At 43.0% G+C, this 26,695-nt stretch overlaps 1 protein-coding gene across 2 annotated transcripts in view; it reads left to right on the top strand.

The window, feature by feature from the left end:
• brat (tripartite motif-containing protein brain tumor) overlaps positions 1-26,489 on the top strand; it is an 86,451-nt gene extending 59,962 nt beyond the window's left edge. The window contains exons 1-2 of one of the 2 annotated variants that reach the window (XM_076618509.1): positions 5,023-5,226; positions 20,628-26,489. In XM_076618509.1, the coding sequence (XP_076474624.1) occupies positions 20,647-23,043 (2,397 nt within the window). In that variant the 5' untranslated portion in view covers positions 5,023-5,226; positions 20,628-20,646 and the 3' untranslated portion in view covers positions 23,044-26,489. Of the gene's footprint in view, positions 1-5,022; positions 5,227-20,627 lie in introns of those variants that run through there. The other variant, XM_033333425.2, reaches the window with a different exon arrangement.
• The last annotated feature ends 206 nt before the right edge of the window (positions 26,490-26,695 follow it).

Here is a 26,695-nt window from a genome sequence, read left to right on the forward strand (position 1 = left end):
ACAATGTGGTTTTCCAGGTATACTTTAATAAAAAGAAACACGTTAATTTATTATGAGAACGATATTGTATTTTGCGAGATGCGTCACACTATCTTTCGTAACCGAGATCATGCGATACTCTGCAATTTCGTAGGAATTCGATCGAACGCACGTGCTCCGTGTTTGTTTCCAACTGTTGATCGCTAAGAAACCGACGCCGCGGTTTAATAAATTTTTATTCGACTCGACAGAACCGCTTACTGTGAATGCTCTCGTTGGATTATGCAAAGGATTTTCAGTGTCTGACTCGACGTGATCTGACCGTACCGTGATCGCCGGTGTGGATCAAGCTTAAGTATGCAAGTCTTTGGTGTGCTATTCTTGAAGATTTCCATCTGCCTGCTGTGTCGCTAGACACTTCCCTGAATTAATTGGCTTTATTCTTAGTTTGCATATTTTTTCTTTCCGTTCTCCGATGACAGCTACTTCCCTTTCTCTATATATTTTCCAGTCTTTTTCATCTTGCAGCATTTTAAAACTTTTCTTCGATGCCCAGCCACTTGAAAATAGGTTTTACTCCAGGGAATATATTATGTATATTACGCTGGCGAGAATCTGTCCGTAGTAGAAAATGTACAGGCGCTTAAAGGACAGAATCTGCACTTTCTTTTATGCGAAACTTTCGCTGTCTTTTTTTCTTTCTTTCTTTAACGAACGACGATTTGCCGATTCTTCCGTAAAAAAAATTAATCATCTGGAATTCTGTGCTCCTTAAAATCATTACTCGTGCAGTAACCGGGCAAATGCTTAAGAACGCTGAAACTGTGAAATTTTATTAAAAAGTTTGTCCGCGAGCGAACGAGTGAAACACAATTTCAGAGTCGCGAGAAAACGATGGAAGAGGAAAAGAGGAGAAGCAGGTGTCATCAAAGTAAATAAATGGAAACGAACAAATTTAGAGAAATTTTCTCAAGAGCAAAATTTGTTGGAATCAAATAAATTCGACTCGGCTCTTCCATCCCGTCTCTTCAACTTCTCTTAATTAACGCGTGAAATTAGCGCGCGCAGTTCGTCGATACTTGCAACGTCCAGGAAATTTCGTTCGCGAAACGAAATTCGCGTGAAATTATATCTGAAGAAGTTTAAAAAGAAGCAAAAGTTTATTCTACGTCATCGTCGCGCATATTTTTATTACATTCACTTGCTAACGTTTTTACATATTGTATAACATATTATATTAACATATACGTTATTATACAGGGCGGTTGGTAACCGGTGGTACAAGCGGAAAGGGGGTGATTCTACGCGAAAAAAGAAGTCGAAAATATAGAATAACAATTTTTCGTTCGAGGTTTTGTTTTCGAGAAAATTGTTACGACCGTTCGCGGAGAGACGCGATCGCGAGATAGCACGTCAACAAGAGTTGTAAATTCTCGCTACGATCATGTTAATCGACGCCGCGAAATAGTCGTTCCCCAGTTTCGTTTAGGATAACACAGGTGGTTTAATGAATATAACACTGTATTAACAGGTTAACATAGAACAATATATTTTACAATAATATGATGAAGATGTTACAGAAATTTGACTCGATTTTGCGATATCTCTAGATAAATTCGTTTGCTCGTCAGATTTGTCGAAGTGTCATGTTTGACTCGTCAGAAGGAACTGCCCGCCCTTCGATTATTTTCGTCTTTTCTGGAAGGCGATCCCCACTACGTTCGGATCACGCCACATTCTTTTACGCGAGGTAAAATAACGGCCACGAGTCCACGTTTCTGGAGGTCGCCCTGCTTAATGAACCATGCGCTTGCCACTACAATGTTTGTTTGCCGGGCAGCCGCGACGATCCGTCTGCGACGTTGTAGGACCGCGAGCGACGGTTAGAAAATACAGCCTGTGGTAAGCCTCCTGGCGTAACAAAAATCGACTTTGAATTTTGGCTCGGTACGCGTGCGGTGCGTTATAACGGATCTCACTGTAGATCGTTGTCTCGATGGAAAAATTAAAAAAAATTTTTGTTCTATATTTTCGACTTTTTTTCGCGTAGAATCACCCCCTTTCCGCTTGTACCACCGGTTACCAACCACCCTGTATATTTTATAACGTTTTTATCACTTGCTAACGTTTGTACATATTTGGCCACTTCACTGTGGAGTTTATACGTTGGACGAGCACACCAAAAACTACAATTTATCGCAACTTGTGACTACTATTGTAACTTGTAACGACGATTATAAACGTTTACAATCTATCAGTTTAGTTATACAGGAGACATATTACACGAGATCGCTTAAAAATATGTACCCCATTTGCCACAGGCTGAACAATGTACAGCTGGCTAATTTTATCGTCGATAATTTGTAAACAAAATAACAACAGTGTGTTAACACGAGTCGTTTATTAATACGTAGTGCCCGGATATATACGTATAGCCGTGAGTTTGTTCATTCATATGGCCACAGGTTATTCCCATCAAATTCCTGGAACTGCTGACTCGAGGCGAGCCTCGACGTTATCTATGATCCGCATCGACGTAATTCAATCCGATATCGAATTACGGAATTACCCGGAACAAGAAAAATATTTGTTTTTCCCCCCCTTTTTTTTTTAAGTATGTTGTTTCGAGATGATGGCCACCTTAATCGGGTTGTTGAGACTCGTACAACCAAGGTGATACCAAACGTGGCTACGCTTGACCGGCATTTTTTTAACCAAACTAAAGAAATACGTAATATGTAACGGGGTGTAAGAGAAACGATCTGACTTTTACGGTATTTTGTTACTCTGTTACTCTCTACTTATTTTATCTCGCTTCTGCCAACCTGCTTCTCGCGCTTATCTTCGATGCACGCACGATACAGCACGGTAGAGTGAACAGGAGTCGGATAATTTGGCCCAATTCTTAGAAAGATCTTAACAATTTTTAACTAAGCTAAAGAAATATCTAACGTGCGATTAGGAGCAAGAAACGACCTAACTCTACACACTCTACCTATTCTGCTTTATTCGCACTGCCTATTTTTCACTCTTACCCTTGATGCCTGCGCGTCAGAATGGACAAGAGTCGAGTAACGTGGGTCGATTCTTGGAAAATCTTTGGAACAACGCATTTTCCAACGTAAGCATTTTTGTACAGGGAATAACAATTCCATTGGTATACAAGAAATATATGAAGTTTTATTTAAAAAAAAAAATATCGATGACTTTAGAATATCCTAGAAAAGCGAACTTGAGAAAAAGTTCTTTCCGTAGCTACGCGTGCTCCTTGAAATAGTTTAACTTTGTTCTGGGAAGATTTCTCATACAATTATAAATAAGGTAGATATTTAGGTGATCTCGTTTACCTAAAACATCCTCTGTAGATATATAAAACATTTGGAAATTTAGCTACATATTACGAGCCGTATTATTAACGATACATCCTCAAAGACTATCCTTACGACTAATCACATGACGATCAACAATTAGTTTCGGTAGCCTGTGCACAATTTAATTAATGATCGTAATGAGTGGAGAAGTCGGAAAGTCGAGGTCAGCAACGAATCGCGAATATTTAAAGGCACGGGTAGTCTTCAAAAACAGATCGTTATCCGTGACTGGGATATAAAAAATATGAAATAGCTGTTGAAAAACGTTCGCACATTGATAAATATTAATGTTCATGAGAACAGTATCATCGTCGATGTACAATGATTGCGTTTGACGACGGCGTGCGTTTAGAACAGTGTTGGAAAAGTATCGCCATCGTTTTCCCCGTGGATAAAATAAATATACAGGGTGGTTGGTAACTGGTGGTACAATTTTTTTTTTTAATTTTTCCATCGAGACAACGATCTACAGTGAGATCCGTTATAACGAGACGCGATAAAGTGCACGCGTACCGAGCGAAAATTCAAAGTCGATTTTCTCGAAAACGAAGCCTCGAACGAAAAATTGTTATTCTATATTTTCGACTTCTTTTTTCGCGTAGAATCACCCCCTTTCCGCTTGTACCGCCAGTTACCAACCACCCTGTACAATGGCCGAATTTAAAATAACCGTTTACGTATCTGCCAAAGTAACTACGCGGAGATAATTTCATCAATTTGGACAAAATGATATTTAAGCTAAAGTAGCTAGTGACGAGTGTATGAATTTATTTGAATCGAAGTGATTCAATTTTAGGATTACTGCTATATGGAAAAATCTCGCGCACTTCACACCCCCACGTATATTGTATAAATCGATGTATACACGCATTGGGTAATACGTAAATAACAGCGAAAAGAAAAAGCTTAAAAAGTGATAACGCATATACGATATTGCCTTTCGTGGAACGAGAGAAGTAAATCGATGGCAATAGTATGGGAGTTGGAAGGAAGATAGCAAGGAGAGCTGTATCGTTGTAATTACTTGTAAGTTAGTTAGTTAATCGTAGCGATAAAGTTATTGATTCGTCTAGGATTCGAGTATTAGGTGTGAGGTTCGCCATATACTCGTCGCTCTCGCTTTCTCGTATCTTCTTATACCATGAAACCTTCAGTATCCCAATTAACAGGGAGACGTAACTACTGCCGGGATAAGGGAATTTCCGGAGAATCCGCGTCTCATTTTATAACTGTTATTCTACGTATACTTCAAAATCAACAATACAAGAATAATCGCAAGGAACACGATATAATGTCGACGTTACGTAATTTAATTAAATTACTTATGAGTTCTACGTCCATTTTACTGTCAAATTCTGTCGGTACATCGAACTATGTTGAATTACATTCTGTTTGTGCGTCAAAGCGTTTAATTGTAAGTCCTCTATCCAGGTACCCGGGTATCATCGTGAGGTAGATGAGATAGTTGAGAACCTCGCTGCGAGAAATCGCTGATCGGACGTCATTACGACATCAAGGTGATAACCGCCTGCATTGTGCGTCTCGATTCGTTTGAAACGAGATTTTTTTATTTAGATTCTCACATGCACAGACATAAAATGACGGCTTCTCCATCGGAGTATTTAAAAGCGACTGCCAACAACGCGTGCTTTGTATCGCGTAAGTAGCCTAACCAACCACGGATGGTATCGAACGACTCGACCATCTTGTGTCTCCGGATGACTCGCGAGATACCCGGGTATCCGGCTAATTCTGTGCATTCGCGAATCTTCGGATTCTCCATAAACGTATAAAAGTTCTCGGTGTGGTTATTGGTTTCTAATCAGCAGGCTGCTCTAGCATCGAATGGAAAACGGAAGGCGTGAACTTGTAAACTGTAAGGAAATCTTGTTCCCTTGGACCTTTAAAGTTTGTTCGCATCCGTTCCCCTTGAGCGACTCCTTTTTTCCGCATCTCTTTGTTCCGTTACCTTCATGCTTCGCGTGTATAGACCAACGTTAAAAAGCGCGTACGCGTGAACAAGCGCGAACATAGGAACTCGCGCGTAAGCAGGACATGCATGCGGGTGAACCAACAACAATGTTCCCTCATGTTTCCGTATTATGTTTCTGCCGTCATTAAGAAAGCCTATGCTCCGCATACTCTTTTCCCTTCTTTCGTTTCACCAAGCAGTATCGCAGAAACGAGCATCACCGCTCAACGTCGCTTCTTCTTTCTGTTTGTTAAACGCTTATGTCCAATCTATCGAACGATGATATTTAGCAACGATATTCTTAAAAACTGAGAGAGGATATAGCTCCTGCTTTTCTTTTGTGCTTTTTGTCGAATCAGATTCAGATTCAGATTCTTCTGTTCTGTTTGATTTTGACTAACTTTTATTTTAATTCTATTTGACTTTCTCTAGGTTTCGGTACACGAATACCGATAGCTTGGTACAGCATGAAATAAGTTTCGATAATTTCGTCAAGTATCAAACGGATTTTCGTTCAATATAGCATTGGTTCGTAACTTGGCAATTCATTTACTTCTAGTAGTTTATTTACCGCGAGAAAGTGACATAAAGAAACGTGAATTTCAAGGAAATTCTTCGAAAATTGTAGCATTCGATATATTTTTCCTTGTCCCTCCACTTATCAATGTGTACTCTGATCAACGCGAATAGAACTTCGAATTTGAAGTTAGAGAAGCTTAAAATTTAACGATCCACAGATAATATTAATTCCATAACACAATAATCGTGTTTGGTGACAGGTCTGACTTAATAACGCATTTAAATGGATACTAAGTGCATGTTAAATACATCGTAGAAATGAGAATTTACGCCAACTTATCTAAAACTTTCAAGTATTTGCCTCGCAAGCGTTTCCAAACTATTCTGTGGCAAACAGCTCATTAACGGGTTATCAGATTACAAAATTTGGCGCTTACAGTATCGAAGTACGTGGAACGTTCGAATTAATAAATTGCACGCGGATTTATCTGAGACGACAGAGTGTTATAATTCGTTTTCTTCGTTATTTGGATATTTCTCGACCATTTCAAAAGGACGATATCGGTAGAGCAGTGACGAACCTTGCAATTAAATTCGAAAGAACCCTGACACGAGCAAGATTGGCAGGAAGAAAGCTATGTAAATGAAGAAATATGTGGTAGGAAAAAACCAGAATTAATCGAATTAATATCCTGATCAATGTATAACGAACCTGGAGCGAAAATATGCAAAAATAAAAACAGCAGACAAATTACGAAAGCGAACGTCGGACAAGATGTTAAAAGCGAATTAGAACAGCTTGCCTAGAGTACTAAGCCTAATGCGATGATAATAATCATAATAAATGGAGTAAAAATATCCTTTGAATAGTTAAATGGATATTATAGGATATCTTCTGGTTGAGATACCTTTTATTCTTACGGACAAACACTGTTCTTTCCTCGACGTGATTCCATTGCGGAAAATCCACAGTTCCGTGCACGATATCGCATTTTCATCCAGCCACAAACCGTACAACTTTCTTGCGAAACTTCCTTTGTCGGTGTATAATCGCTAGGCGCGCCACAGGTGTGCGCTTTTCGTCGATGCCTCTTGTAAAGCTTCTTGTCCCTTCGTTTGCTTCGCTTTAATCCTCCTATTGCTCCTTTGTAGCCACGCTCGAAAACACACGATGGTAGCTCACCGTTGAAATAAAATAATCATTCTTGGATCCTTTGCAGATACAATCGAACCTCTGTAAGGCTACGACTTTGTTCGTTCCCTTCCGCTCCGCTGCGAAAACTTCCTGCAGGTCTACGTAAAACTTGCTTTAACTCGAATTATTTGCCGAATGCATTATTTCGCTTGTGTAACTCGAGTTTAGGATAGCCAGACCTCTGCATATCGAAGCGCGCCTCCGTAAAGTCGAAGCTCCGTGCAACCGCCGCCTTTGCAACTCCAAGCGTACAACTATGTCACAGCGATGCGATGTAAAATCGTTGCGATTCTGTATCGTGTATTTTGCAAGAATTTTCAATCGCTTCTAACAGGATTCCAAGCTCAAAGGATTCTCGAAAGCCTCGATTCAGCCTCGAATCTTGATACGTCTGGAGAATCTTGGAAGTCGGTTCTGCCGTCCAGACGACGATGATTTCTCGGGCCACTTCGTCTTTACCTGTCTTTTTACCCGTAGCTGTGAAGTTTGCGATGTGTTTGCGCCTAAACGTCATTCCCGCTCTCAAACTACCGAGCCAAGAATGTGGAATATCTCGTATCAAAACTTTCAACAGGGCCTATTAATCCAAGACTGATCAAGTCTTGCAAGAATTTGGATGTTCGAGTCAGGTTTTACAATATTATACAGGTTCGAAGTGATTCAGATCTCGTTATTAGCCATGTGTCGCAAGATGTTGTCTTCTTTCTTCGACAACCGCTAGAATCGTCTCAAATAGCATTAGACGACACAATGCTGAGTATCCATGGAAGGATAAAAGAGGAGGATGAACGAAAGATGAGCGAATACTAAAGAAAATGGAAGAAGTAAAAAAGTAATAACGTATGGGTCGTAAACCTTTGCATATTTTGCAGCAACGTGCCATTTTTAACAAGATCTGCAAGACGAAACGAGCGAAGAACAGCTCGTTTCGAAGGGATACTAATTAATTGATAGGCTTAATTGAAATTCTACTTGAGTAGGCAATTCCAGGCTTGTTTCTAAAATTAGACGTTTCCGTTCGGCTCCCTACTTCATTCTTATGCGTCCCACTGATACGCATCTGCATACACCGCAATCTATACGACGAAAAGTTACAAGATGCAACAGTTTCTACCTGTTTCGATTCGATTAAAAATTATGTTCGCGCTAGTTTCGCGATCTCGATGATTTTGGCGCTTCGTAAATTTCCCTCGTGGCATAGGGTTTAGCAAAATTGTATGGATCAAGAATCGTGACGAAAGATGTTTGTTGTTTCGCAACGAATGCCGAAAACGGTAACAGAACGGTGTATTGCCGATTTAACGCGAAAAGAGAGCTATAAATACTATAGTCTGGCAGAAATTTCAAATCTTTTTATCTGCTCCGTCGAAAGAAGACTGGCGAAATTTATTTTCCTAGGAATCTTTTCAAAAACTTGGGTAATTTATTTTCGTTGGAAACTTTTCTAACACATCGCGGTGAGAGGAACGCGACGTTCGCTTGGTTGGAATTATATCGAGCTATGCTAAATTACCATCGCAACCGGAATTCTTACAATTGTATGGACGTGTTGTTTGAACCGTGCGAATCATCTGACCCACCCACATTACGATACGATTTAACGAGCCGTCGTGTAACGGTTGGCTTAACGATGATTCAGAGACCGGTCAAATGGTGCTTGAACCTTTTCCCTCTTTTTCTTTTCCTCTCTTCTCCTCTACTGCTCCTCGCGGTAATCCTTTCCTCGATCCTTACCTCTCTCTTCACTGACCCTCTCTCTCTCTTTCTCTCTCTCTCTCTCTCTCTGTCTGTCTGCCTCTTTCGGTACGTTCGTGTGTCGTATTTTCTCCCTGTCCCTATCTCTTTAAAGTGTCAAGCTCATGAACAAAGCGAGATCCGACGTTATAAACGGAGATGTCCACTATATTACGTCTGTTTTATATAGTTGATCAAAAAATTAACTATTTGCTTCCTCCTCTTATTGCTTTGAACTTTGACCACTCGAAGGGTATTGGATACCGTTCGACCAATAAGATTATTCCGCCTATAAACAGCACGAGCAAAGTAGTAGGAGAATCGAATGGAAATCTCGAATGAGCGTTTGTAGCATATTTAGGACATTTTGGGAAAAAGCAGTTCTTAAGTTAAACTATAGTCGATAAGTAAGTCCCGACAAAGTTATTCCGTATGTTAGATGATACGCTGGATAAACTAAATTTAGGCGAACGGTAAGCGCTGAGTGCTGGTAACATTTAAACTGTGATTTGAACTTTGATAAACTTCTAAACCGTGATTTGAACCTCTCTTTCACGAGTTTCGAACGCTTTACGCGCTTCCTGTGTTGTGAATATTACGTCGGCCTTTGGCGAAATATCTGCAATCTGTGTGTACTGAAACGATCGGCAGAGACCGTAGAACCATATGGCAGGGGGCTACAAATGGGTCGACCAAGTGGTCCACTGGTGAGAAAATTTAGGAAATTGCTTTGTGTAAATGCTAAAGGTGTGCCAGAACTGGAAAATGTCGGAAACCCCATGCTAGCGGCGGATCCCCAGTCGAGTCCCGAAAGTATCTCGCAATTCCAGGTTCTTGGCATTCCCGACAATTTCCGGGTTCTCGAGAATTGCAAAATTATAATAAATCGTTTTACTTTATGATAAAATATTATATCTATCGCATTTCGTTATTTATATATATATATCGTAGCTTGTATAATTTTAAAATTCTCGAGAATCCTGAAACTCGGTGGGGAATCTCGAATTACGAGATACTTCCGGGAACCCGACCGACCCTGAGAAAAATATTCTTAACTCGACTGGTATTTTCCGTTCCTCGCACACCGTTTTGCATTTTCATTCGGCAGATGTAAATTTGGTCGACTAAGTGGCCAAGAAAAGTTTGCGCCTGCGAATACAAAAATTTAGTAGCAAATTCTCGTTGCGTTCTGTCCATCACTTTTTCAATTTTCTCAACTTGGATCGATCTCGCGCTACCTGCGCACCGGTCGACTAAGCCGGTCGATCAAATCTGCATTTACAGAAAACGATCTGCTACAGTGTCTTGCAATTTGATGGAATTTCTTGCAAGACCAATTACAATTAGTCCGTGGTCGGCCTTCCTGCTAATTTATCTTTAATCTCATATTCGAGATTTCCATTAAATTGATTCGTTTGAACGTAAGATAGGAAGTACGCGATGCTTTCTCTTTTGTTCAAAAAAACTTGTTATTCTATTTATGTCCATGGGATTGAAACGCGGAGGAATAAGATTTACACAGCCTTTCACAAGCGTTAGGAGACCTGCTGGTTTCGTATCAAGTTTGTCAGTTGGGCCAAGCTGTGCTGGAAGCTACCTACCAAACTTTGATGATTTGAAATTGTGTTCTAGTTCGAAGATTTTCATTTCAAAAGAGGCAGCTAAATTTCTAATATTCCTCTGTGTTTTCCAATGATTCCTAATGGCTCGTTTAATGGCGAATAGCAAACCAATTAACGCGCGATTTAAAAGTATCCTGCACTACGATCGAGTGGTGCGGAATAATAATTTCCATTGTTGAATTTTCGGGGAAAATAAGCTTTTGTGAAATGTTGAATATTGGTGGATATTCAAGAATTAAATAATAGACACGTACCTATGTGGTGTAGTTTTGATTTTAATGGGATGGATGACGACACGCCGCTGTTATTCCCAGCGAGGCAATTAGAAGCCCGAAATGGAAGTTGGTGATTTTAATAATTGTATAATACGAGAGTCGTTCCGTGAGTTGGCAATTTTTTGCCAAACGAAAATCCTAAATTATGACGTCCGCGCTGTGTTTTATCGAGTTTTCGTCATTTTGAGGATTGGTTTTCGCAGAAGTCGGCGCAGTTAGTCTAAAGTATCGGTAAAGGAAACGACCAACCGATCAAAGTTTTATATTTTGCAAGACTACGATCCAATGTATTTAACAAAGATAGAAGAAAAAGATGGATAGTATTTGGAAGAATTGCCACAATAGCAATATAGTAAATTAGAATGATACGTTGACAAGTGAATTGGATAGGATACTGAAAAAAGTAATTAGACAAATGTCAGAATTGAACAAATGACGTAGATACACGACGAGTCGTATGCAGACAAGAAGAGAATTAATTTCGTTGCGTAAAATTGACGAGGTTATTATTATTATTACGATCAGACCCCGGGTTCTTACACGTTTATGGAAACTTTAAAAGCACGGCAATGCCGGGAATGCACGTAATACACGGGAATATAAAAAACATCTGAAGCGAAGTAGTCACTGTAAAATTTATGGGATGATACAAATCTTCATGAAGCTTTTATTTCTCGTAAAGCTTCTGTCTCTAATAATCTGTAATATATACAGGGTGGTTGGTAACTGGTGGTACAAGCGGAAAGGAGGTGTTCTACGCGAAAAAAGAAGTCGAAAATATAGAATAAACATTTTTCGTTCGAGACTTTGTTTTCGAGAAAAGCGACTTTGAATTTTGGCTCGGTACGCGTGCACTTTGTCGCGTCTCGTTATAACGGATCTCACTGTAAATCGTTGTCTCGATGGAAAAATTAAAAAAAAAAAAATTGTACCACCAGTTACCAACCACCCTGTATTTCCACAAAATTTACAGTTCAATTATGATATTAAATATATGGGTCTCTTAGGTCGAAGGTTTTGATCATTTCTTTATGAATGCTCGCAAGCGTTCTGATACTTACGAACAGAGATAACTGGCGAGCAGTCGCGTACTTGTAATTTGAATAGAAATTCGCATCGCATAACGTTTGCATCTCGATTCTACGGGTTGACCGATCGAAATGTTGTTAAGATTCCACGCAGAGAAATCGCTTATTATAGTAGGAACGGACTGACAGGATTTTATAGATGGTCGGTAGAAATTGGCAAACGATCGTTCGTTAAGAGAAATGGCGGAGATTAGCGAACGGTGGAACGTAGACCGTGGATTAAGAGCTGGAAACGCGAATAGCAAACAGGCTGGCGTGTGTGTATGTGAAACAGCATCCAAGTTGCCCGGAGAAGGTTGCGCGCGAGTTATCAGCAGAGAATCCGAGGCAGAATCGATTTTCTGTATCGCGTGGCGTTACAGCGACCTTCCGGCATCGCGAAGATCGCCGGGTACAGTGACCCCTAGGTACGTTCAGTGCACAGGCGGTGCTCGGCGTCGTAACATTGCCGCTCGTAAAACCGTTCCACGGCGAAACGAGCGTCACTTCCGGAAAACCGTTCTCTCGCGAGCGTCATGCTCGCACGAGTTCGACGACGCGGAAAGCGTACGCCGGACTGTACGATCTTATCCTGGACGGTTCTCACGGTGAACAAATGTTTTCACCTAGCTAACGATTCGCTGCGAGACGCTTTGAAACGCCGTGAGTCAGAAGCTGCTTCGACTTTGAAGTTAATCATTAGCTGGACAAACGAATAATTCCAATTTCGAGGCTTCTGTAAAAAGGAACGCCAGACGGATCTCTTGTTCGAAAATTACTTTCAAGCATTCGACGAATTCCACTCGGAACGAATGCCGTGTCTTTCCTGCCGTGCCATTTCTGTATTTAATCGTTGGATAAACCGCGTGTCGCGTCGATAGAAACAGGCAATAGTTTTGACGGAGCATCGTCGACCGAATATGCCAGATGCAGACACTCGTCTTCCTTCTCTTTGAATCTTTCCCTTCTCCGCCGAGCGAGATTTCAAATTATCCGTTGTTACCCCTAGCTGCCCCGCAACCTGTTTTCCCGCTTTGCGCCGAATCCTCAGCCAGCAGTTTATCCCTCGTTGTTGCACTTTTGCGGGCCTCCAGAGCGTCGCTCGTCGATCGAACCGAAATTGCCGCTTTTAAGCCGTTCAAACCAAAACGCGCACACGTCGTGTACAAAGCGACCAACCGATCCGCGTGCTTTTTTTTAGCATCCTTCCCATGTTGGGATTCAGGCAGAATACAGCAACGGGTATGCACTTGTGTTCCGCGTGACGAAACTCGATATTTTCTCGTCATTTGCAGGACAAAAAATTCGGAAAATAGTTCCAAAGGCAAACCAAGGATCACCTTGGGTAACGCAAACTAGGACCATATGATGTTTCTTCCGTGAGATTGCAGGGGATTCTCTGACAGATTCGAAATGCGCGTTTCGCGATATTTTGTATCATCTGCACTCGGTACTAGATTTACAGCGTAGCGATATTTCCCTCGTCGACGTATTTCAGAAACAGAGAATTACTATATCACGTAGAGTCGTACGTTCAGCCACTTGAATAACAGCAGATCGTCCGAATTTCTGCAAAAGAGCAGAATAGACGCGCAATTTGAACGAACGTTGAAATAAAGCGTGCCATAAGCCTGGTATCGAGTTAGTCAAAATATCATGTAATATGCTTTGTGAATTCTTGATAAAGTCCGCTACGATCTCGTTAAAGAAGCAACGTATTGTTCTATTTGCGTCAGCCAAGCTGACCTCGCTTTCCATATGAGAACATGGTATTTTCGGAATATTTTTATCGTCGTTCGTAGTACATCGTCGTACGACGGTTGGGAATATTTTTCGTCGCATGACCGCGAATGGCAGAAAAATAGCGAGTGGCGTTACGCGGGATGCCCTATATGTCTAGTATATGGTATAAATTACCAGCCGTGTAGTATTTTTGTGTTGCAACGAGCGCACATAAAACCAAGATTAAACGAAAGATTTATACGTTGTTTGTTTCGCGATAACTTTTCATCGCCCTGTAAACGAGAAATACGCATTGCCGTGTTGCGTCGAAGGGCGATGCACCGGCAGTTAGCGTTCTCCAGGGGCGGTTAACCCCACCTTCGTCAATCCCACCACCATCGGTGACGGACCCGATCCTCGTCGGAACCCCCTGTCGAAGGGTTGGGGAGGTCGATGCAGTGTTTCCATAGAAACCAGACGCGCCGTCCGCCACCCCTTCCTACAGTGCATTCAACCGAGGGGCTGCAGTCTTGCCTCGAAAACGTATCGTTACTTGCCCAGCAACTCCAATCATCTTCCCGATAATCCGATTTTCCTTCCTTCAAATTTCTTCTCTCGCGCACTTCAAAGCGCTTGTATCTCCATCGAAATGTTTACGACGAAAATTTGAAAATACGTCGTTAAGCTTCTTATAATCGCTGAACGTCGATGCTGTATATATTATAATATTTTTCATGCAAATATATCTCACGATAACATTTTCTCGATAGATAGGTTTCACGGTTCTCGAGATTTCGTAAATTTCAATGATAGCAGCGTTATTTCACCTAAGTAGAACGAGGGTGCGGGAAATGTTCAGGATAGAAATCGTCTTTGTCCGTATAGAGCAATAATCCAATTTTCCTTCTTTCGTACTTATCTTTCCGCGCGCTTCAAAGCGCTCACCTCGATCGAAATATTTACGACGAAAGTTCGAAAATATATCGTTCGATGACGTTCAAGTGCTTTGTATACTTTTATACTGATGATATTTTTCACGTCATATATTTCACGACGATTTTATAAATTTGAATAACAGAGGAGCGACATGCAGCGCATAAAGTGTTGTTTCGCATAAGTAGGATAAGTAGCGTGGAGAATATTCACGACAGAACTTTTCTTCCTCTACGCGCGAACGATAGAATTCTTTGTTTTCTTTCAGACACTTTCAAGTATTCATTTCGACCAAAATATCTAGTTGATGCTAAATACGCGATAGTATTTTTGGCAGATACTCGACGTTTGTTTCACGATCCTTTAGAATTTCGCGAATGTTAATAATCGAGGAACGATGTGTAGTCTATGCAGTGTGTTATTTCTAGACTGCGGATTTCTGTGCGTTTATAGGAAATGCAAGACGACGAAAATGCGCGTAGTACGTAAAAACGTACTAAATGTGCAAACTATATTGCGAGTACAATGTTGGATGGATAAAGTAAATTTTCGAAGAAATGATACGCATAAAACTGCAGTTGTTTCGCACAAGTGGAATAAAGAGTGCAGGAAATGTTCGCGACAGAAGTTTTCTTTATCGATGCGTCGCTAATCGAGCGAGAAAACGTAGTTACCAAGATTCCTCTCGATAAAAGCGCGCCAGCCATCTTTCTTCCCTCTTTCTTTTTTACTTTAACGTAATAGCAATATCGTTCTATATATAAAGCTGAATATAAAGATGTTGAAGATGGATACAAAGTAGCCAAAATCTGCAACGTTTTCACGTTACGCTTCTACGTTTTGCGCGAGCCTTACGGACGCTTGGTGTCGTTCTTCTACTAATTTGTCTGTGTTCGATTCCTGAATGTATAAACTAAAACATCGCAAAAGTCGTGTGTCCTCGTGTAATTTCACTTTGTCGAGCTCCTTCGAGTCTCGTCAGCTTCTAGCTCGCTCGAAAACGACTGAAAAGATCCGCCTAGGAGGTTGCTTTTGGCAGATGGACACGATGCTCTTGGTAAAATGTAAAATAATTGTTGGAAAGCGATTGGACGATAACCGCGCGGTTACGCGGCTAACCGCAGAAATAAAGCCACTTCCGATACTATATGGCGTGCGTTACGTAGACGCAATTACGTGTAAAAGGATACGGGAAGAACTGTGCAAACCACCTTGTCGCCTCTCGCGATTTCCTCCATGCACTTAGGCGTGATTGCTAGGTACTGGCTTACAAATGTGGCCCGGCGAGGAGCGATAAGATTTATGGTTCGCCCTTGAGAGCGTTCTTCCTGAAGAGATCCAATCGCCTAGACAGCCGGTAGAATTAATGCCGTTGTCGTGTACACGGACGCTGGTTTACACTGTTGTGGAGCGTACAGAGACCATGGTACACCACAATCTTCCTCCTCGGAAGCGAAAGAAAATAAGAAAGAAGAAAGCCGAATTACCATTTTACATTATCCGTATTGCCGGTAACTCTGCTTATTTTGTTAACTAGTAGGAGTAAATGCATTTCACGTTTGAAAGATATAAATCTGTTTCTTCTTCGAGGAACCGCGGATTCTTCTCCTTCTTGCACGCAGCGGAAAAGATTCTCGTAGTATTTTTATCGTTGCATCGGTTTAAATAACGCATTTAGATTTCTAAAGGAAACGAGAAAAGACGTTGTTTTCATAAAACAAATATCCAAACAAGTTACAAACACTTTTTAAAGTAGCATTGGTGGTCGATCGAGGTAAAATTTAACCGATATCGTGGAGAAAGAAGACAAATTGGAAATGCGAAATGTCAGCTTTGGTGTTAATTCACGCGTCGGGCAGTTGATCCTCGTGACAGATTTTCCAGCTATTACCAATAGCCTGTTAGTCAGCAAGTTGGGTAATTAGAACTAACCGAAGTCTAATTCGGCTCTGATCCAATCTAATCGGATCTAATCGGAATATCTGTCGTGTTAGCGAGCAGGAGCGCGAACAAAACGTAAAACGATTACAACCACCGAGCTACGTTTGATTGCTCGTATGTATCCTTGAACCGTAACTGGTAATTGCATCAAGCGATAAAACGCGTCAGTCGCTAAATGTCCAATATCGTGGAAAATCTGTTACGCGTGTATATACGAAGAGACTGGTAGCTTTCGAACGTGCACGGTTTATCGAAATAAAAATTTCACAGTTTCAGTTCGCTATCTACCTCTTAACATAGCACCCACCAAACTTTATCTCGATCGGTTTGTTAATCGTAAGTTTTGAGAATATAATTTAAAAAATAGAACCTCGGCAGAAAATTGTTTCACTTGCCAAGTATCGCATTGGATATTTCATCTATTTTCTCGCGTCACGTGCGTTCCTCGCACGTTCGCATGAAAATCCGTAATCTAGTTACCAAATGGTATTATTCGAGTATCTGGTTAAAGCTGTCGAGAATAATCGTAGCCAGAGATAACGTTCAACGGTAAGTGGAAAATGGTGGCGAATAAAGTAGGAAGAGAGAGTATCGACATGGTGGACGGCTAAGAGATTTTCCCCGTGACTCGCCAGGCTGATTCGAGAGACCTTTCTCGTCCAAGGTCGTAGATCGCAGCGGTCACAGCTATAGGTATTCTTTTCGTCTCTTCTCCCTCTCTCCTTTTCGAGTGACAGCGGCTGTACGAGGAACATGGCGGGGAGTAGGGAGTCAATACACTTGTGGGGTCTATGAGTTGGCAAGCACTGGGAGGGGAAACGCGGCGTGGCACGGCTCGGCTCGGCTCAGCTCGGCGTGACCCCTGAACGACGTTCATCGATCGGGGTGCACGCACTCTACCTCCGGCACCGCGCTCTTCCATGCTGCCTCTTCCCTCGTCTCCTTCCTTTTCCCTTCCCTTTCAAGTTCCCCTTCCCATTTACCTTCCCCTTATCCTTCCCCTTATTCTTCCCCTTATTCTTCCCCTTTCCTAGCCTCTCTGCTTCATTTTCGATTTACAATTTCCCATTGTTACTTCCTGCTAGAAATCCTCGCTCTAGTAACGCTGGAACTACCAAACCAGTCTAAATGACTAGCGCGCCAAAGAAGGATCTTAAAAAATGGCCATCTTTGGACTTGTTTGCGAACGAGAAATTCTTGCAGGATATCCAACAAGGAGGATGGCAAGAATCGCGAGATCTCGACTGTGCGTGCATTCGATGCTTTGGGTCGACGCTGAAACACCCCAAAAGGACCTTAACTTTCGAGAAAACGATACAAATATTAAGCATCGAAAACATCTTTCAAGGAAAACGTATTACTATCATTAACATTTATCCAAGATGCGAAGATGCGAAGAAAAGATGGGTATTCGTCTGATATCGTCGTCGGCTATCGTTCTCGCGCAGGAGCAGTTCGCTGGTACTTCGGATTTTGTCGATTGCAAACTTCGCCGGATTTGTCGACAGAATTTTTAAACAACGCACAACGTGGTCTTATCCGAGGTGACATTAGCTTCGCTATGGAGACAAAGTATTCCTTTATCGTCATTCGACATCGTCGACGTACAATTCGAAACGTTCGATACCCGCGCTTTGCTGTGTTTGCTCATTATACGCGGTAAATTATGCGCGAGCGAACCAGTTGTTTAAACTTAATTATAATTACATATACAGGTTTAATGAATTGAAGTAGAACGTTCCTCTTTTTAAATATTACTCGTCCCCGAGACACTCTCGTGACATAATCCATTGAAATAAATTTGCTGGATTATTCGCGATTAAAAGCGAAATAACCATGTTCCATTGTTCTCGAAATACGCCTCTTTTGATATTCGCTATGTTAAATGTAGCCTCTAGCGACCTCGAGTCCGCAAGTGCTTCCCTTAGGAGCATTCACCTTTTATCTTGGGACTCGATCAAAATTCCTGCACGAAGGTACCGCGTACCAGAGAGAAGAGTAGCTAGCCCGACTTCAGAAGCGTTTCCTGGAGCGGCCAGACGCTCTTTGTTCCATCCATTCGGTTATTCGCGCATTTTCCTTTCCACCTTCCTTCCTTGCTTTTGCCTCTTTACCCATCTCGCTTTTCTCCACGCTGTCGTCGCCGTCATTCTCTTCTCGTCTATCCGCTCTATGTACAGAGCGTAGAAAAATGCTTTACGCTGGCCGTAGTAGATGGATCTTACATCTTCAGCTCGATGGATCGATCTGCTGAAAAGCTTGCCGCGAAATTGAAGTTCAAGGTTAAGGCCAATTTTGCCGAAAGATTTTATAATAAAGTTTCTGCGTTCTTTTCGATCGAATCGTATTCTTCTGTCGTTGGAAGACTTCTTAGACGGTAGTAGACGCGTTAATTCCTTCCTTTGTCGAGTATACTTATCCCTATCTGCTTCGTAAATATACTAACCTCTTATCACGTATTACGATAAAATACGATACAAAAGTACGTAAATATTGTACAACATTTACCATACCGTACAATGCGAGTACTCCATAATGAGCGACGATGTAATCGTGCAGTACTAAAGTTTTATAATTTTGCGAGAAATACGAAGGAATTTCGTGCTGGAAATTAAAAAGCCGGGTCAACACACGAAGAATTCGAAACTCGACGAGATAACGAGATCTCCGACGACCCGAAGACGTAGAAATCCACGAAACGTCTTTTTCCGTCAAATATCCAAGTTTTGTTACAAGAAGTTTCTCCTACGATTTTTAAGGAGAACGCAGACGTTCGATCCGTGGAAAAGCGAATGCGTGGAACTCAGTCGTGCCAACTAGAAGAGACGCGACAACCTTCGCATTCGTGACCTTGGACTCGCAGGCTACTGCCTTTTTCCTCCTTTTGCTCTCTCGTCTGTCCATCTACCTACCAGCAATCGAGTAAAACAGGACCATCCAGTCGACCGATTTAATTAGAGAGGCGACATTTTTCCGTGATGAATCGTTGGCGAGTGATCTGCAAAGAGTAGAGAGACAAGTTCGCGTCGGAGTTGACTCGCGAAGACGATTCAACGATTACGCAGAAACAACTTCCGGCATGTGCCATTGTGGGCGAGATGCCGATAAATGACAAACGGGTCACGCCGGTGATCGCTATGTTTTTACGTTCGCATTGCGACTGTAGGCCGTTGCGACTGTCGGACAATCGCTGCTTCAGCATCGTTACGGTAAACGGTTTCGTGCGCAAATTGATCTCGGACGACGAACACCAAGATTCCGTTACCTGGTGACTCTCGAGTTTTTGCACGACCATATATGATTTTTTAAATGTTCCCACCGGAAATCATTAAATACCGTGTAAATACTAGGAACTAACGCGTAGTTTGGTAATCGTGAAAAAACATTTTTAGCAGTTCGACGCAGATTTTCGTGCCTTTATCGTCGTTGCGATATCTTTACTTAACGCGTTCCATGCCGATAAGATTATGATCATTATCATAATAAATTGCACTTGTCCCCAAGATTCTCGATATTCGTAGCATGATATAAGTATTTCAACCGGTTAAACGATCGGTCGCGATGGATGAAGATAGGCTATGTATGTTTATATTTCTCAGAAGAAACGGAATGGAAAGAGGAATAGATATTGAAAAATTAATTTCTCGTATATCGTAGGAAAAGTCGGCAAGTTTAAAAACGTTAATTCTTATGGCAATAGTAGTGTTTTAGCATCGAGTAAGATCGACTCTTCAGGATACATATAGATGTGATCAACGCGAACAAATTTATTCGCTTATTTAGTTTAGCGTACGATGCGCGTTTAACGGATCACGGATTCAACGACGTAAATATTAAAGTTACATAAAAGATGAAGACAAAAGTACAGAGTATGTTTTACCTAACTCTGCCCCCTTTAATTGTTCTCTCGTTTGTCACGATATGAAAATATGTTTCGAGAGAAAGTCAACGTGGTTGGACGCGTTTTAATTTCACCTCTTTAACGGCGAGGAGAAAAACACAGGTCATTCCGTTAAAAAAAAAAAGACTATTAGTAAAGTGTCGGAAGATACGATCTCGATGCCGTAGCCTAATTTTCCCGCTAAAATGCAACTCGCAGTCGGAACGATCGTTTGCGCCATGACAAATAAGAGAGCAATTAAAAGCGGTAATGGCGATCTGTACGCAGAACCGAAGGAAAAAGTAGAGATCGTGATCTAGTTGTTTGTAAGAAAACGAAAGTAACGACGATAGGTTAAGGAAAGTAAGGCGTAGCCGAGAAAAATTTCTAAAATAAATCATCGATTTCTGTTAACAGGGATGCCGGTTGACTGAAGATGGCCTCGCCGACACTCTCGCTGGAATCGCGCGCGAATTCCATCGGATCCCTAGCCTCGCTGTCCCCGCTTACAGTGAGCGGCAGTTCCCCGCCTGCGAGCGACTCTGCGATCTGTGACGTCGACAGCTGCGACCTTTGCCTCGACTCGCAGAAACCTGGAGAGGCACCCTGTCCGCGGTGCCGATTAGGAGGCGCCGGTGGAGTTCGTTGTACCGGTTGCAAGTCCACGGAATCCGACGCTGTAGCTCGTTGCTTCGACTGTGCGAATTTTCTCTGCCCAAATTGCGTGATGGCGCACCAATTTATGCATTGCTTCGAGGGCCATCGCGTGCTCAATCTAGGCGACTCGAAGCTCGAAACGGTGACCACCAGCTCCGCTACCACCGAACTCCCGAAGAACAATCTGGTGATCAATCTTCACGCTAGCGGAAACAGCGAGAAAGTACCTTACTGTCCCCGGCACAAGCAGGAGCAAAAATACTTCTGCCGTACTTGCACAGCGTTAGTCTGCAAAGAGTGCGCCATCGCCGATCATCCTGGCCCGTTGCATGACTGCGCGCACATCTCCGAGGTAGGGTCGCAGCAGCTGGAAGCGATGGCACGAGTGGTTCAGGAGTGCAAAGCGAAAGCCGCGGACGTGAGAGCTGCCGTGAAGGCAGCCGATCACGGCGCAGCGCGACTACAAGTGCAGTATCACAAGGCGCAGAACGAGATCAACGACACTTTCCAGTTCTATCGATCGATGCTGGAGGAACGTAAGCAAGAACTACTGAAGGAGCTGGAATCGGTCTTCTCCACCAAACAAATATCTCTCGGCGTTCTGACGCAGAAAGCCAACGACATGGCCGACAAGATGCTGCAGACCTGCGAGTTCGTAGAACGATTGACCAAGTACGCCACCGTTACCGAAGTGCTGATGGTGAAGAAGCTTCTCGACTCGAAACTACAGTTGCTGCTCAGTTACACGCCGGACGTCGTCGGTCAGACTGCCGACCTCGAGTTCGTCAGCAACTACCAGGCCATTCAGGTAGGCGTGCGAAACACGTTCGGCTACGTTCGTAGCAACAACGAGAGCAACGCCGGCCCGATCGGCAAACAGCCACCCATCGCTCGACCAACAGCGATGTCGAACAACGGGAACGGCGGAAGCAACGCCAACAGTGGATCTAGTAGCATCGGTACTTTGGGTGGTTTGCTCCTGGATCGATCTTACAGCAACGGCCTGATATCATCCGGCTCTACCTGCGCTTCGTCCACGTCGCCATCGTCCTTCGAGTCCAATAACACGGTGATCACGAAGCGTTTCAGCTCGGCCAACAGCCTGGGCCCGTTTCCCACCACAATCAGCGACCTCACTTTGAACGGTATAAACGCGAATCCTTACGAGAAATGGAGCAACGGAGGCAGCGACGCCTTTCCGGTGGTGTCCACGAACGACCACTTTCCAATGGCGACGTCCGTCGTTGTGGCAGCGAACGCCGCGTCCTCCGACCCCGTTTTAGACCTGACGTCGAAACTGATGTCCGCCGCCGTGATATTCCCACCGAAGTCGCAGATCAAGCGACAGAAGATGATCTATCATTGCAAGTTTGGCGAGTTCGGGGTAATGGAGGGACAGTTCACCGAGCCGTCCGGGGTCGCGGTGAACGCGCAGAACGACATTATCGTGGCCGACACGAACAATCATCGAATCCAAATATTCGACAAAGAAGGCAGATTTAAATTCCAATTCGGCGAGTGTGGAAAACGCGACGGCCAGTTGCTGTACCCGAACCGAGTGGCCGTGGTGAAAACGTCCGGCGACATAATCGTTACCGAACGCTCGCCGACCCATCAGATACAAATATACAACCAGTACGGTCAGTTCGTGCGTAAATTTGGGGCGAACATCTTGCAGCATCCGCGCGGTGTAACGGTCGACTCGAAGGGACGCATAGTCGTCGTGGAATGCAAAGTGATGCGCGTGATAATTTTCGACCAGACCGGCAACGTGCTACAGAAGTTCGGCTGCTCGAAGCACCTGGAGTTTCCAAACGGAGTTGTGGTAAACGACAAACAGGAGATATTCATCAGCGACAATCGCGCGCATTGCGTGAAGGTGTTCAATTACGAGGGCGCCTATCTGCGACAGATCGGCGGAGAAGGGATCACCAACTACCCGATCGGGGTAGGGATCAACGCCGTCGGCGAGATACTGATAGCAGACAATCATAATAACTTCAATCTGACCATCTTCACTCAAGACGGTCAACTGGTTTCCGCTCTGGAGAGCAAGGTCAAGCATGCCCAATGTTTCGATGTGGCTTTAATGGACGACGGATCGGTCGTGCTAGCCAGCAAGGATTATCGACTCTACATTTATCGTTACGTACAAGTACCGCCGATCGGCATGTAGACCAGCGACAAATCACGACGCCGACAACGATCGTCTGTCGTCGTTTTCATTGTTGTCGTTGTCGTAGTCGTAGTCGTTGTCGTTTTTATCGCCATCGTTTCGACGGCCACACAGCCACGATCTCATGGATCTTTTTTTACTTACACTTGCCTATCTTCTTCTTCACCCACCTACCATCACCGCTCGCGCTCACTTTACCTATCCATCTTCGCCCGCTCGAACCACCACCACCTCACTTCCGTTTACGAAACTTCGATTACGAGACGAAACAACAAGATGCAAGCGTACGCGAGCGAACACGCGTTGACCCGACAGCTGTCGAAATTTCAGACGATGACAGGCCTTATTTACACGGACATGGGCGCGTACGCGCGTGCGACCAAGCTGCGCGCCGACTAGACGATAACCGGCGAACGAGTTACGTTCTCTGTCGCTTTCACGGACAGGCGTGACGTCTTTCACGCGGGTACGCGCTTCGGACGATTAACCGCGACGATTAAACGCGACGATTCTTCGAACGAGGATTCGAGGATTTGACGAGAGAAAAAAGACGGGAAAGAAACCGATGGTGAATTTATGGAAACTCGTAGGGCACTCTCGACAGCGAATGGGCGCTTCGTGACACGCACGCGTGCAACAAACCTCTTGAAAACGCGTACGCGCAGCACGTATCAGATGCTCGTACGAAATGGAGAAACGCAGGCGAGTTTGGAACGCCGATTTTGTTGCGTGCGGAACGTAGCCGCGCGCGCATTAAAAATGAAAAGTCACACGAGACGTGTAGGCGCATACACGCAGAAAAATTACTTGTTAATGTTGTTATAACTGAAAATACTGTTGTTGTTGTTTAGTTGTAGAGCTCGCCGCCGCTAGTCACTCCATCCTCAACCTCACCAACCACCCTTACCCTCCAGCCTCTCCCATTTTACTCCCTATCTGTCAGTTCTTGTCGGTTACGTCTCCCTTTTTCCATGAAAATACAGGGTGTACCAGTTTCTGCGACATCGAAACTTTGTCGGTACGTTCCATGGATCTAAATAGGAAAACGATGTTACGCAAACATGGGTCGTTTAAAACTTTGCCGAAACGTTACCACGAGAATACCAGATACTCGCGATTACTGGTTGCAACACGCGAACGAATCATCCACATCTCGCTCTGTTTACGACAATTACGTTTACCAAGTTTCTGTCCGAGATATGGTGTAATCGCGCTTAAGTTTCTCCACAATGCAAAATCCAGAGCATTCGAAGATATGGAAATCATCGATCTGCCGATTTTGTGTTTACCTTTATTTTCGTTTTCCTTCGTTTCGCTAGTAAAAGAAAGAAAAGAAAAAAAGTTTTTTCTCGTAACTTTTCAACAAGATTGTTAAACCATCCATGGTTGCACCGCGTCTATTCCTTATTTAGACACCCAAACATATTGAATGTTTGAAAGTTTGGCCGTTAAAATCCGGAACACCGGATCCGTTCATACCCTTGTTCACACTTCCCGCTCCATTCTCCTTTCCGTGAATTTCCCGAAGAAAAACCGCGAGGTGCGTGTTTCCGAAAACCTCGGATGCGTTATGTTTCTGCATGTATCTTAGTCGAATCGCGCTAACGATTGATCCGGCGGAACTCGGGACTGAAACTCGGCTTAATCGCACTCCACGAACACCGCCGTTCAGTCTCGTTCGTTTTCTTCCAACCCAGAGCGATAGGATTTTTCCATCGACTTGGCCGATTTACGGACGAATCGACGCCTGCGAGAGCTTGTTTCGTCGCTCTCTCTCTCTCTTTTTTTTCTCCTCTCACATGCATACGTAATTGGAAAATAACGCGGAGTATTCGATCGATTCCTAGACCTTTGCACTGCCTCGGATTACTCGTTGATCCAAGGACGACGATAATCGACAGTGTCGATCGGCAACGCTGTCAAGGCTTGTCCGTTCTTGAAGCTTTCGCAAGCCTGTGAACTTTGAAGATTTTTCCTATTTAACGACGGACAATTCTGCATCGACTTCTCCAAATCCTCTTTATCCTTACGTGTCGTTCTCTATTCTCCCTCTTTTAAGGTGGTTATGCATATGTTCTTTTTATATATATATATTATATTGTATACATATTTATATGTATGTGTTTCTCTTTTTTTTTTTTTTCATAGCAATCAACGACAACTCCGACGAACATTCGTCTTAAGATACGGTATTTTAAGTACGACAGTGACGACAGTCGAAGTTTTGTTCGCTTAATCGATTCTTCTTACCTTTGTTTCTCGATCGTTTCCCTCGAGAACGTCCCCTTTTGTTTTCTTTTAACGCACCTTTTCCTTCGCGTATTACCTTATTTCGTTTCTCTTATTAACCCTGCTCGTTGCAAATAAGACTGTCTCGAAGAAACGTTCAACGTAAAATTCGTCGACGACGGACGATTCTCTCGTATTTTGCTCGGACTCGAGACTACTATCTTGGTGGAAAGTCGAGAAGAGCCGCGATAGGTGGAAAAGTGGAAGCGGCGAGAAGCAGAAAAGAGAAGCGCGGCAGGGTTAAACACACGCGATTAAGCAACGCGTACGATTTATGTTCGATTTTGACGATGGTGAGGTCGAGAGGCCGCCTGCCTGAAGGACGACGAGAGGTTGCGAAGAGAGAGCGCGCGCGCGTGCGCGCGCGCTAAAAAGACTGACAACTTGATTCTTCTAGTTTCTCGGTTCAACCTTCGTGCAGCCAAATGATTCGCGTTTCCATGAAATCGACGAAAGCTGGACAGACGCGCCATCTTCTCGTTTAACTTGATCTCCCTCTTCGGGACAGTCTTCTAAAGATGTTCGATCGACGTCCTCGACGTCGTCAAGCACGTCCTTGAATATTACGATCGTTCGATGAAAAACGGTAAGAAATCTGTAGAAAACAGCTGTTTCTCAGTCGCTCTCCGACGTTTTTATTTGATTTTGCTGAATAGAAGCGTAGTAGTGTTAAGCTGTAGTAGCGAGTAGCCGTAGTGAATCGTAGTGAAACGACGTAACGAATCATTTGCTCGGCCCTGTTCCTCTCTGTATCGTTTCATTCACGCCGTTTCCTTTTCCACGGCGTGTTTCGTGATTCAGAAACGATTCCTTCCTATCCTAAATGCACCTGTACCATCACCATTGCGATCCATCACACCGTTACGATTTACCATCACCGTCGTGATCACCGCCACCACTATCACCGATACTATTCACCAATTACTTTCCTCTTTCGAGTACGTTGCTTTCTTTTTCTTTAGTATAATCGATAAAAACGTGTGTTACTCTGGTAACCTTTTTTTAATTTGAATGTATAGTATTAATATATTTTGTTGGATGAATCGACGATGTTGGAAACCTCGCGAGAGGTTTTGCCACGCGACTTCATGCATGTTTATTATTACAAATATTATTATTTTTATTATATTATTATTATTATTATTATTATTATTATTATTATTATTGTATGTATGTATGTATGTTTGTATGTATGTACGTACGTATTATTATTATTATTATTATTATTATTATTATTATTATTATTATTATTATTATTATTATTATTATTATTATTGTATCATTTCTATGTTTATCTATTCATTATTTAAGCACCGCACTGTCAGATGCCGTGAGAGCGTTATAATTCTTGAAGCATATCTTT

The sequence above is a fragment of the Bombus vancouverensis genome, chromosome 5 (assembly GCF_051014615.1).
Source record: "Bombus vancouverensis nearcticus chromosome 5, iyBomVanc1_principal, whole genome shotgun sequence".
NCBI lineage: Eukaryota > Metazoa > Arthropoda > Insecta > Hymenoptera > Apidae > Bombus > Bombus vancouverensis.